The 14056-nt window shown below is 41.6% G+C and overlaps 1 protein-coding gene across 3 annotated transcripts in view; it reads left to right on the forward strand.

Moving 5' to 3' along the window:
• MRPL48 (mitochondrial ribosomal protein L48) overlaps nt 1-14056 on the forward strand; it is a 358297-nt gene that overhangs the window by 273315 nt on the left and 70926 nt on the right. Inside the window, exon 1 of one of the 3 annotated variants that reach the window (XM_066368450.1) lies at nt 3571-3749. The exons of the other annotated variants lie outside the window; for them this stretch is intronic. Coding sequence (XP_066224547.1) covers nt 3729-3749 — 21 coding nt within the window. The 5' untranslated portion in view covers nt 3571-3728. Of the gene's footprint in view, nt 1-3570; nt 3750-14056 lie in introns of those variants that run through there. 3 annotated transcript variants of the gene reach the window in all.

A 14056-nucleotide genomic window follows, 5' to 3' on the forward strand; every position in this document is an offset into this window, starting at 1 on the left:
TGTGTGTCTTTCTACCATTCCTGCCAGGATATCCCTTTTGTGTTCATCGAAACAGGCCCAGGTTTCACACTAAGTGAGTATAAATACATTTAGAAACTATATTATTAACTATATGTATAATATGTACTGTGTTAGAGTGTCATTTTGGTAGGTGGTGTGCCCCAGGATTTTGTAAATGTAAAAAATGTGCCGCGGCTCAAAAAAGGTTGAAAATCACTAGTCCACAACTTCATCCTCTAAATTTTGTAAAGTTGTTCCACAAGAATTACAAGATTTTAGAGCCACTTTAGAGACTTTACAGTCATATAGGGATCTAGAGTATTACAATCTTTGTGTGTATGTGTGTGTGTGACAGAGAGAGAGAGAGAGACAGAGAGAGGGACAGATAGGGACAGACAGGAAGGGAGAGAGATGAGAAGCATCACACTGGGGAACAAATTTTTTTTCATTTTTCGTTGCATGAGGTTTTAGAACTTTTTCTATATATTTCTGCATCGCTGATTCCAAATCTGAAATTCGTTTTTTTGGTGCATGCTCTAGTTGTTATGCAATTTTAATTTCTTCTTGTTACAGTTAATGGCATGCATTGTTTTTTAAATTGGAGTTAAAGGGCAACAGCTCTTGGATTGAACATAACCACAAGGCAATTAATGTTTTACAAACATCACTTTTATATAATTGTAGTTGGTTTTAAATGTAAAAAATCATTATCTGATAAAAATACCCTCTTATTTTAAGATTGAATCATGGCTTCTTCTAGTAGGCATAAATGTAAGAATAGTCCTGGTACCTTCTGTTATATATGTGGCTGTTACACACTTCCACGTCAAAAGCACAATATTTCATCATTTGTGACACGTGCATATATTGCCTATTTTCAAGTTCCCCTTGGCGATCAAGACAAGAATTGGGCTCCTCATATTGTGTGCCATAATTGTGAGGAAATGCTTCGTGACTGGACAAAAGGAAAATGCAAAGAAATGCCTTTTGGTATTCCCATGGTTTGGCGTGAACCTAATGACCACAGCAATGATTGTTATTTCTGTCTGATTCATACAAAGGGCATCGGCAAGAAAAAAACGGCGTGATCGCATATCCTAATATTCCTTCAGCAATACAACCTATCCCGAACTCTGAGACACTCCCAGTTCCAGTTTTCAATGGTTTTTATTTCTTCTGAGGACCAAGAAAGTGAACATGGTGATTAAGTGTATTTTGATAAGATGCATGAGGAAATGGTTGTAGAATCTGAAGGGTCTTCTGATGCCAAGCAGTCATTAACCCCTCAGCAGTTTAGCCAACCCGAATTGAATGACTTTCCAGGCTTCAAGAAAAGAATGATACTTCACCGGTCAGCTAAAGTATCTCATTTCAGGAAGCGTGAACAAATTTTTGTGGATTTTTTTCCCAAAGACAAACACTTTGTTTACTGTCATGATATCAGTAGTCTTCTCAGCCAGCTAGGTGTTACTACTTACAGTTCAACAGAATAGAGGCTATTTCTTGACAGTTCTAAACGGAGTCTGAAATGTATTCTCCTACACAACGGTAATGTTTATGCAGTGGTTCCAATTGGGTATTCAACTCATCTGTGAGAAGATTATAATAACATAAAAGTTGTCCTTGACTTTCTGCAGTATGAGGAGCATAACTGGATCATTTGTGTGGATCTTAAAATGGTAAATTTCCTGCTAGGACAACAGAGAGGTTTCACGAAGTATCCTTGCTTTCTGTGTTTGTGGGACAGCCGAGCTCAGGAGAAACACTGGACACAGAAGGAGTGGCCGAAACGCAAAGCTCTGGAAGTAGGGGTGCAAAATATTGGGAATGAACCTGTATTTAATTGAGATAGGATCATTTCCCCCCCACTTCACATCAAACTTGACTTAATGAAGCAGTTTGTTCAGGCTTTGAATAGAGAAAGTGAATGCTTTCAACATATTATTTCTGCTTTTCCTGCCTTGTCTTTCGAGAAGATAAAAGCAGGTGTATTCGATGGATCTCAAACTCAAAACCTCATACATGAGGAATTTGCCAGGAAGATGAATGAAGAGGAGAAAGCAGCATGGCAGTCTTTTGTGGCAGTTACAGAGAACTTCCTTGGCAACAAAAAAGCAGAAAGTATGAACTTCTGGTTCAAAGGATGCTGTTGGCTTCTCGTGAAATTGGATGTAACATGAGTGTTAAGTTTCACTTCCTGAACAGTCACCTTGGAGCTGTTAGTGATGAACAGACTATTGCTGGAGCATCAAATGAGATTGTCCTCAACAAGTACACAAACGCAAGAGCTACAAACACAATTTTTTGCCTGAATAGAATTTAAATGTTTTCCGCTAATTTTATGATTAAAATAAGTGTTTTAATATGTTCTATTTCAAAATTGTAGACAAATTCTGATGCAATCATATCTTTTAGTGTACTAGTGTATTTATTGCATTGTATAAATTATTATATTTTCACAAAAATGATGCCCAAGAAGACATTCTATTTCATTGTTAAACTAAATGTTGAAAATTTTACAATAAGATGAAAACCTAAAATCTTGAATTGCAAAAAAACTGAAGCTTACAGAGAAAAACTAATGTCAGATTTGAGATCAGCACACTTGAATTAGGTAAGAACAAGTGTTTTTGAGGATGCAACAAAAATTTTGTTCCCCAGTGTTATTTGTTGCGGCACCTTGGTTGTTCATTGATTGCTTTCTCATATGTTCCTTGACTAAGGGCTACAGCAGATGGAGTGACCCCTTGCTCAAGTCAGCAATATTTTACGTAACAGTTTTATTCTTTGTCAGGTATTATTTAATATTTTTCCTTAATATTTTAAAACTTTCTTATAACAATCTAGTTTTGTGTACCTCTTTTTTTTTTTTTTTTTTTTTTTTTTTTTGTATTTTTCCGAAGCCAGAAATGGGGAGGCAGTCAGACAGACTCCCGCATGCGCCCGACCGGGATCCACCCAGCACGCCCACCAGGGGGTGATGCTCTGCCCATCTTGGGGCATCGTTCTGCGGCAATCAGAGCCATTCTAGCGCCTGAGGCAGAGGCTACAGAGCCATCCTCAGCGCCGGGGCAAACTTTGCTCCAGTGGAGCCTTGGCTGCGGGAGGGGAAGAGAGAGACAGAGAGGAAGGAGAGGGGGAGGGGTGGAGAAGCAGATGGGCGCTTCTCCTGTGTGCCCTGGCTGGGAATCGAACCCGGGACTCCTGCACGCCAGGCCGACGCTCTACCACTGAGCGAACTGGCCAGGGCTTTATTGTTCTTATTTAAGTATTAAATGCATGAAATAATGAACTACATTTCAGTATGTCATTTTTTTTTTTTTTTTTTTTTTGTACTTAAAATGGTCATTAGGGCAGAGAACTAGTTGTTTATTTGAATCCCACCACTGCCTAACAGCAGAATTGTGTGTCAGGTATCTGGGCAACAAGAGACAGCAATAAGTTCTGACTGTAGAAAACAGTGAAGGTGACACCTAGCTGTAGTGAAGGTGGAGTCTTCGCGCTGGGGGCGGGGGGGGGGGGGGAGGGTTAGGGAAGGCGTGAAAATTTTGAACGTTGAGTCTCAAAAAACTGCCGGAACCAATGTACTGTGGGAGCTGAATGAGTGTAAGTCGGATATTGTTACTGGACCCAAGCGAGGCTGGTCCTTCAGCATTGTCGTCCGCCCAGGGAGCGAAGCTGCTTGAGCGATTTTCATCTTGCACAATAACAGGTCTCAGTAGCAAAGGATGAACAGAGCTCTGGGAAAGGTAAGGCGGGTTCCACCAACGAGGGGCGCGGGGGAGGTGGTGGAGCTGTGGGTGGCCTGTACTTTCGCCGCCTCTGCAGACATCCGGGTATAGACACTGGCGAAAACAAGGCTCTTCCGGGCAGCACATGCGGGGGCTTTGTAGGCGAAGGGTGCGTTCTCTCCTCTCCACTCCGGGTGCACCCGGCCGCACAACCCTTCGCGCCACACACCCCACCGTAAATCACTTGCTACTTACTCTCTTCGCCTGGAAAGGGAAGATCGCCACTATGGGAATCAGACACCAGTATAGGTCCCAGCATAACCTTGAGCAGGTCACTTTATTTTTTGCGTTAACTCATCAACTTCCAGAATTTTCTCTGAGAATACTGTTTTTGACTTGCTGAACCGATTGGGATGTGAGGCTACTTGGTGATAAGGGAAGGATAGTGATGAAATACAGTTTTACTTATAAAATCTTAAGGAACTGCAGTAAAACCGTGTGAACCACCATGAATGCATTCCTTCGACTTCCCTTGTCCTCTTGACAAATAGATTGAACAGATTTCAGTGTGCTCATGCAGTTATACCAGGCTGCTTAGAATAATGACTTATTTTTTTAGCAATTTATGTTAAAATTTTATTTTAGGTATTAATTGTAGTGACTAAATCTCCATGATACATAGATTAGCATGATCATTGCTGCTCATGGATCCACTAGCAGTTGTCTTGGGGCAGCCCCTGAATTTCTTTAGCTTTGTTTCCTTAAGGACTCCAAAACTCACGTCATTCTGTATGAAATAACGTACTGTTGTTCACCTTAGCCAAATTATGAGAATTGGGCCAATCTGGTGAAAAGATAATAGAAAAAAAATCGGGAAGTTAAAGATGATCAGATTGGTGAGTCCATGCTCTTGCTTATTGGCCTTGATTCTGAGAATGCTGAAAGGGAGAGATCATTTTTCAAGGAATTCTGTTTTTGGTCATTCTAGGCTCCAGAAGAGCCCATGGATATCTGTCATTAGGCCATCACTTGAAGGTTTAAGGGCATATAGGGCCCTTCCAAGTGTGATGCCACTGCTCCCTTCTAGACTCCTGGTAGACCACTCTTCCATCTGCTCTGCTGCTTTGTCCAGATAGTCACTCCTTTATTTGCCAATGCAGAATTCTTCCTTGTTTTTTTGTTTTGTTTTGTTTTAGCGAGAGAAAGAGACAGAGAGAAGAACAGATAGGGACAGAGAGGAAGGGATCAATTCTTTGTTGTAGTGCCTTAGTTGTTCATTAATCGCTTTCTCATATGTGCTTTGACGAGGGTGGTGGAGGGGCTCCAGCAGAGCGAGTGACCCTTTGCTCAAGCCAGCGACCTTGAACTCAAGCCAGTGACCTTGAGCTTCAAGCCAACTAGCTACCTTTGGGCTCAAGCCAGAGACCATGGGGTCATGTGTATGATCTCATGCTCAAGCCGGGGACCTCGTGCTCATGCTGGTGAGATCATGCTCAAGCTGGCGACCTCGGGGTTTCGAACCTGGGTCTTTGGCATCCCAGGCCAGTGCTCTATCCACAGTGCCACCACCTGGTCTGGGATCTGATCCTTGATCTTATGGAGCCTTCTCACCTGGAGTGCTCTCACCCTTCTCACCACTTATCCAAGTGTTCCATCCTTCAGCCCAGTTCATCTTATCTTTTACATAAAACATTTCTGATTATTCCAGCTAACATGCCTGTTTATTTTTTGAACTAACTGCTATTATGTTTTGGCACCTAATCATGATCAGTCAGTCTTATGACCATCCTTGTCTCAGCCTGTCTGGAAGTGTTAGTTACTACTTTATGGTTATAGAGAAAACCAATGGGATTGCATTAGACTTAGGTTCTATTTTCTTGCTAGCTATATGACCTAAGGCAGGTTATTTGACCTCTTTCTCTTTCAGTTTCACATCTGTAAAATGCAGCTCATGATGCCTGCTATATGAAATTTGCTATATGAAATTGTTGTTTATAATCTAAAAGATTATAGAAGATAATGTAAAAGTTCTTTCTTTATTTTTTTAGAGAGAGAGGACAAAGTGACAGTAAGGGAGAGAGATGAGAAGCATTAACTCATAGTTGTGGCACTTTAGTTGTTCATTGATTGCTTTTGCATATGTGCCTTGACCAGGGGGCTCCAGCCAAGCCAGTGATCCCTTGCTTAAGCCAACAACCTTGGGCTCAAGCCAGTGACCTTGAGATCCTGTCTATGATCCCATGCTCAAGCCTGATGAGCCCACGCTCAATCTGGTGACCTCGGGATTTCAAACCTGGGTCTTCAGCGTCCCAGTGCTCTATCCACTGCACCACCACCTGGTCAGACTGAAGTACTTTATAAGGTGTGAAGAACTATATAAATAGGAATATTTATATTATTCTATAATTAATAAACTGCATTTGCATAATTTCATTTGATCTTCATAATATTATGAAATAATCCTGGCAAGTGTAAGATGAGGAAATGAAAGCTACTGGCAGTGTCTGGTACATAATAGATTCTCACATGTTCTCTTGAATGCCTGTATGAATGAATGCCATGCTTATAGGGCAATAGCCTCTTCAGTGTTAGTACTGAAGTAGAGCCTAGATTTTTCTACCCCCTAAGACTCCACTGCTTTTCCTTTTCTGAGTACTTCACATTCCTGATTTGAAAATGATCTTGGTTTTCCTCATCTTTGAAATGAAGAATGAAAGACTTCCTTGACCTTCCCAGTTGTGAGTCCTTCCTTTTTTGTGAACTATACAGTCCATATTGATCTCATACTGCAATGTTATAAAAAAAATTGCACATCTACTTTCCTCACTAGAAAGATTTGTGGATAGGCAACTGTGTTTTCTTTGTGTTGGTATGTACTCAATCTTCACTGTACTTGGCTTAAAGTAGGTACCTGATAAATACTGAATGAATAAGTGAATGAATAAATGTTGACATTACATAGTATGTACATGGTAGAGCTGAGACTAGTACTTTAAACTCTTAGCTCAGTTCTCTTTCTTTGGGACCCAAAGAAGTTTTTAGCTTATAATTATCTAAAATTTTAGATAAGTGAGAAGCCCAGCTTTACTGGAATAAAACTAGATGGTATCATGTACCTCTTGGAGTCAACAAAAGTAATAGAGAAGGGTGGATCTAAGACACAAATGCTGATTTTCATCAAACTGCAGAAAACATATTGCTTGATCAAGGTGACAGCCCAGAAATAGCAACTTTGGGAACCAATCTCATAGTTCAAGTGAAAACATTGAAGGCTAACATGGTGCAGAGTTCATATGAACAAATAACAAACCAACAGACTTGAATTAGGAGGATATAAGAAGGCAGGGATAAAGGAAGCAAATTTACAGTGCCTAGAAGGGTAGGGAGTCCAAAATCCCAGGAAAATTGTGAAGAAGTTCTTTATATCCTGGTCACTACTGGAGTAACGAGACTGTAAGTGGAGGACAGGGAAGTTTTTCTATTTTGTTCATGGTTTTATCTTTAGTACTTGTCACACACTAAAGTATATATTTTTTAAAAAATGAGGAGCTAAACAATCACCACTACTATTGTCACTGCTACCTATTCAGCCATTACTAACAATGTGCCTTGCACTTACTAAGCCCTTTTTATATATTATCTAATTCAGGGGTCCCCAAACTTTTTACACAGGGGGCCAGTTCACTGTCCCTCAGACCATTGGAGGGCCGCCACATACAGTGCTCCTTTCACTGAACGCCAATGAAAGAGGTACCCCTTCAGGAAGTGCGGCGGGGCGGATAAATGGCCTCGGGGCTATATGCGGCCCACGGGCGTAGTTTAGGGATGCCTGATCTAATTTAATCATATCAACAACTCTATAAGATAAATATTTTTATAACCTTTTTAAGGGATAAGGAAGTAAGGTTTGGAGGCATTTATTGATCAATAAATATTTATTGAGCACTTGCTATATGTAGAGTGTGCTAGATGCTGAAATGTAGCAGTTTCCTATTTTCATGGAACTTGTATTCCTAGAAAAAGAGACAGACTAATTAAATATATAACTTATTGTGATAAGTGCCACAAAAAAAAGAATCTGGGTGCTGTATGAATGTGTAACAGCAGGATCCAAGCAAGTCTACAAAGTCAGGAAAGTATTCTTGAGGTTGTTACATGACTAAGACTTAAAGAATGTTAGAATTTAGACAGAGAGAGCATGTGCAAAAACCCTGAAGTGAAAACACACTGGGAGTTTTAGAGATTCCTGAGGAAACGGGGGGAGAGAAGCAGTGGGGCTTGGATCAAGGGAGAGTGTGCAAAGCAGTGTGGGGATGAGAGTTGGGGAGATAGTAGGCGAATGGACTTACAGTTCAGGAGATGACCACAGGTATTTTGAAATTGAATTTACTCCTGGAGGAAGTTAGGGAATTGGGCTTAACAGAGCTCAGTTGCAACCTAGAAGTGCCATGTAGCAGTTATGGTATGAGGCCAGAATTTTTTTTAAATATTGAGATATAATTCACATGCCATAATATTCACCCTTTAAAAGTGGACAATTCAATGGTTTCTGTGTATATTCCAAAAATTGTGCAGCCATCACCACTATCTAATTCCAGAACATTTTCATCACTCCGAAAAGAAACCCTGTACCTATAACATGTCACGTATCAGTCCCCAACCCCCCGGTCCACCCCCTGTTAATCGTTACTAATCTACATTCTGTCTCTGTGGATTTATCTGTTCTGGTCATTTCACATAAATGAAACCATACAGTATCTGAGGCCAGGTATTCCTTAAGTGACTTGCTAAAGGTCATATAGCTAGTAAAATGGAAGTGTGGATTTTCAAACCCAGGTCTCTGCATCTGTTCCTAACTGCCATAAAGACTCAGTGATAATCAATGTATTAAACATCTTCAGAGAATGGCTAGCCTGACTGGGCTGTGGCACAGCGGATAAACCGTCAGCCTGGGATGCTGAGGACCCAGGTTCAAAACCCTGAGGTTGCTGGCTTGAGCATGGGCTCATCAGCTTGAGCACAGATTGGCTGGCTTGAGCATAGGCTCACCACCTTGAGCGGGGAATCGTTGGCTTGAGCCTGGGATCATAGAAATGACTCCATGATTGCTAGCTTGAAGCCCAAGGTCACTAGCTTGAAGCCCAAGGTCACTGGCTTCAGCCCAAGGTTGCTAGTTTGAGCAAGGGGTCAGTGGCTCAGCTGGAGCGCCCCCCACCCCAGGTCAGCACATAGGAGAAAGCAATCAGTGAACAGTTAAGGTGCTGCAACAAAGAATTAATGCTTCTCATTTCTCTCCCTTCCTGTCTTTCTGTCCCTGTTTGTCTCTCTCAAAAATAATAAATAAAAGAAGAGAATGGCTAAATGAAAACTATAAACAAAAGTTTTGAAAGAATTTAGGAAAAGGTCAGCTAGAACACATTTACTAGCAATGTGCATTGGGCATATTGATTCACCTTTCTGATCTCTGATTTCTTTTTTTTTTAGTTTATTTATTTATTTACTTATTTTTTTAATAGGGACAGAGAGAGTCAGAGAGAGGGATAGATAGGGACAGACAGACAGGAATGGAGAGAGATGAGAAGCATCAATCATCAGTTTTTCGTTGTGACATCTTAGTTGTTCATTGATTGCTTTTTCATATGTGCCTTGACTGGGGGCCTTCAGCAGACCGAGTAACTTCCTGCTGGAGCCAGCGACCTTGGGTCCAAGCTGGTGAGCTTTTTGCTCAAGCCAGATGAGCCCGGGCTCAAGCTGGCGACCTCGGGGTCTCGAACCTAGGTCCTTCCGCATCCCAGTCTTGACGCTCTATCCACTGCGCCACCGCCTGGTCAGGCTGATCTCTGATTTCTTCACAGTAAAATGAGAGAACTGTCTACCTCACAGAATGGTTGTGAGAATTAAAGAAAATGATGTTTGGCATATAGCAAGTACTTAACAAATAGTAGGATTATTTAGGCTATTATTAGCCTATGAATTTCACTAATATAAATTGGTATTACTCGCCTGACCAGGCGGTGGCACAGTGGATAGAGTGTCAGACTGGGATGCGGAGAACCCAGGTTCGAGACCTTGAGGTCCCCAGCTTGGGCACGGGCTCATCTGGTTTGAGCAAAGCTCACCAGCTTGAGCCCATGGTTGCTGGCTCAAGCAAGGGGTCACTTGGTCTGCTGAAAACCCGCAGTCAAGGCACATATGAGAAGGCAATCAATGAACAACTAAGGTGTCGCAAGGAAAAACTGATGATTGATGCTTCTCATCTCTCTGCGTTCCTGTCTGTCCCTATCTATCCCTCTCTCTGACTCTCTCTCTGTCTCTGTAAAAAAAATAAAAAAAATAAAAATTGGTATTACTCTTTCAAGAGTTAGTGTGTCAGATCAGACTGGAAAACGTGGGGTTTGGATTCAGACAAGGGTTTGAATTATTTTATTTATTTATTTATTTATTTATTTATTTATTTTTTACAGAGACAGAGAGAGAGTCAGAGAGAGGGATAGATAGGGACAGACAGACAGGAACGCAGAGAGATGAGAAGCATCAATCATCAGTTTTTCCTTGCGACACCTTAGTTGTTCATTGATTGCCTTCTCATATGTGCCTTGACTGGGGGCCTTCAGCAGACCAAGTGACCCCTTACTTGAGCCAGCGACCTTGGGTCCAAGCTGGTGAGCTTTGCTCAAACCAGATGAGCCTGTGCTCAAGCTGATGACCTTGGAGTCTCGAACCTGGGTCCTCTGCATCCTAGTCCGACGCTCTATCCCAGGGGTCAAGAACTTATGTCTCGCGAGTCAGATGTGGCTCTTTTGATGGCTGCATCTGGCTCGCAGACAAATCTTTAATAAAATTATTAAAAATATAAAGCATTCTCATGTATTACAATTCATTCATTTCTACTGCTCATGTTCATGGTTGCGGGTGGCTGGAGCCAATCACAACTGTCTTCCAGGACAACACCAAATTTTTATTGGATAATGCCTAACGTACAGAGGTCGTTGTATGGCTTTCACGGAATTACATTTTAAAATATGTGGTGTTCATGGCTCTCTCAGCCAAAAAGGTTCCCGACCCCTGCTCTATCCACTGTGCCACTGCCTGGTCAGGCAGGGTTTGAATTCTTTTTTTTTTTTTTTTAAACTATCTTTTAATATTTTATTTATTCATTTTAGAAAGGAGAGAGAGGGAGAGAGAGAAGAGAGAGAGAAGGGGGGAGGAACAGGAAGCATCAACTCCCATATGTGCCTTGACCAGGCAAGCCCAGGGTTTCGAACCAGTGACCTCAGCATTTCCAGGTCGACGCTTTATCCACTGCGCTACCACAGGTCAGGCTGAATTCTTAATATCTCTTACCAAGCCTATAACTTTAGGCAGTTGACCTAAGCTTCTGCATTTTCCTCTGTAAAACAGGACATTATCTCAATAAATAATGTCTCGCCTGACCAGGCGGTAGCACAGTGGATAGAGTGTTGGACTGGACCGCAGAGGACCCAGGTTCAAACCCTGAGGTTGCCAGCTTGAACACGAGCTTATCTGATTTGAGCAAGGCTCACCAGCTTGAGCCCAAGGTTGCTGGGGTCACTCAGTCTGCTGTAGCCCTCCAGTCAAGGTACATATGAGAAAGCAATCAATCAACAACTAAGGTGCCACAACGAAGAATTGATGCTTCTCATCTCTCTCCCTTCCTGTCTGTCCGTCCCTGTCTGTCCCTCTCTCTGTCTCTGTCACAAAATAAATAAATAAATAAAGTCTCTATCAGGGTATTGGTAAAAGATTAATTGATAAAATATGTGTAAAGTGTTTAGCACAAAGGATATATTCAATAAGTAATAGTAAAAAGGCTATTTTAAATAATATTTGTTAATATGCAAATATATTCTATTAATCATCATGAAATAGCTTTCAGTTTCTTGCCTCATGGGCCCCTGACCACTGCTGGCACCCCCCATGCTGAGGCTCTTGTGTTCGAAGCTACTTACAAACTATAGGTTTTGTCCTGTGACTTCGCTTCTTTGGTAACTGTGAAGTCTTTTCCTGGTTCTTGGCTCCCAAGCTTCTGGGACAAGTATTTTCATAACCCATTGCAGCAGCTGTGTCCTCATTCATTCATTCACTAGCGTCACTGCCCTCCTCTTCCCTTTGCTCCAGAGCTGGAGCTGCTCTTTATCTGCTGACTGGAAGAAGGGGGTATTTGTAGATAAAGTCCCAAAATAGATTACCGGTACTTTTGTCCTGATAAATACTGCTGAGCATTGCAGGGAGAAGAAGCACATTTCCCAGAGTTGAAAGGGAGTGTTCACACTACAGTTTGAATGTCTTCCAGAAAGTTGTCAACCTTTAAGCCTGGCTTTTAGATAGTTACATTCTTTGCTATTATAGAAACTCATAAATCTGAACAATTAAAGTGAGGAAAAAATGAGTCTCATCTAGATCATTTTCCCTCCTCTGTATGAAGTGACCCATATAAGAATATATTTTTGACCTGGCTGGATAGCTTGGTTTCAACCTTTTTTCTCCATGGCACAAACACACACTAATTACTAAGGTCAGTGTCCCTGACTAAACACAACCATTTTCATCTCATGGCACAAATAAATTAGTTACTAAGGGAGAAGAGGTCAGGCTCCTTTTTCTTTAGTAATTAGTTTATGAGTGCATGAGAAACAAAGGTTGAAAAGAGCATCGTCCAGAAGCACGGAGGTTGTCAGTTCAATCTCTGGTCAGGGTACATACTGGAACAGATCAGTGTGTTTGTCTCTCTCTCTCTCCTTCTCTCACTAAAACCAATCAATAAAAACTAAAAAAATAAAAAGAAAAGGGAAATTAAAAAAATAAATATATATATATATACTCTGTTCACTAGATCTGTTCTGCTTGTCATGATTGATAGATCTTGGACCTGGAGGAACCTTATAGTCATCTGCTTTAACTCCAGAAATGGGAAGTACTAGCCAACGTATTATTGACAAAAGGTTGCTGCCACCAATCAACAGTCAACAAGAGCCCCCAATTTGGGGTACAGTGAAGGGGTAGGAGTTTTTTCCACATAAACAGTTTGCAAATCCAGGAAACACAGCCTCTGATGGAAATTAAATGTGCTCTCCATGAAGACTAAGGGCCCACTTATATAAAGAAATTGCCACCTTAATCCCTGTTGGTCCATTTTTATGTTATTGAGGAATCCAAATTCATACTGTCTGGTTGGTCCAAGTATCACTGTCCTGATTGGTTGTTATAGAGCTGCTCCGATTCATCAGTAAATATGCAAATATGGATATACTTGTGTAGTTCTGATTGGATGTGGCAGATCTCAGTGCCAGGAGACTGGTAGTTCAGTCTGTGCCTTCTCCTTGAAATGCAGAGTGCATCAGAGGCCTCTGTTGGCAATGGCTGCTAGACTCTGATTAGGAATTTGAGCTCAGTTAACCATGAGGCTTTCTTTATTTGTAGTTATTTTCTTCTTGAGCTCCATAGTATGATGGCTGACAGTGAGGGAACCAGTTGGAGTTCCTGTCTCCTGGGGCTCACAGTGGCCTACTCTCTATTTTTTATGTTAGATTAAGCATTTTACACACATACTTTACAAAGTCTTTTAGTATCTGATTTAATTATGATTTTTAGGATTGTCTATGTATTTTGCCCTTCCTTCCATCTATTTATATATTTCCCACTCTTTATGACCTCACATTCTCTGGAAGACTTTTCCAAATTTGATCATTGCCTAAAACCCAACACATTCATTTATGTGAGAGAGGGTATAAAATAGTTAGAAAATCATTTGTTTTAAAGCCAGAGAAGCCTAAGATCCTATGCTAGTTCTGATAGTAGCTGTTTGGCTTTGCGTAAATTACTTAACCTCAGTTTCCTCATCTGCAAAATGGGATAATAATACTTAACCTATAAGGAAATTATGATTTAGCCTGACCAGGCAGTGGCACAGTGGGTAGAGTGTCAGACTGAGATGCAGAGGACCCAGGTTCACAATCTTGAGGTCGCCGGCTTGAACGCAGGCTCTCCAGCTTGAGCATGGGGTCACTGGCTTGAGCATAAGATCATAGACATGACCCCATGGTTGTTGACTTAAAGCCCAAGGTCTCTGGCTTGAGCAAGGGGCCACTTGCTCTGCTGTAGCCCCCCCCCACCCCATCAAGGCACATATAAGAAAGCCATCAATGGCCTGACCAGGCAGTGGCGCAGTGGATAGAGTGTTGGACTGGGATGCGGATGACCCACGTTCGAGACCCCGAGGTCACCAGCTTGAGTGCGGGCTCATCTGGTTTGAGCAAAGCTCACCAGCTTGGACCCAAGGTCACTGGCTTGAGCAAGGGGTTACT

Source organism: Saccopteryx leptura, chromosome 1 (genome assembly GCF_036850995.1).
Source record: "Saccopteryx leptura isolate mSacLep1 chromosome 1, mSacLep1_pri_phased_curated, whole genome shotgun sequence".
NCBI classification, from domain to species: domain Eukaryota; kingdom Metazoa; phylum Chordata; class Mammalia; order Chiroptera; family Emballonuridae; genus Saccopteryx; species Saccopteryx leptura.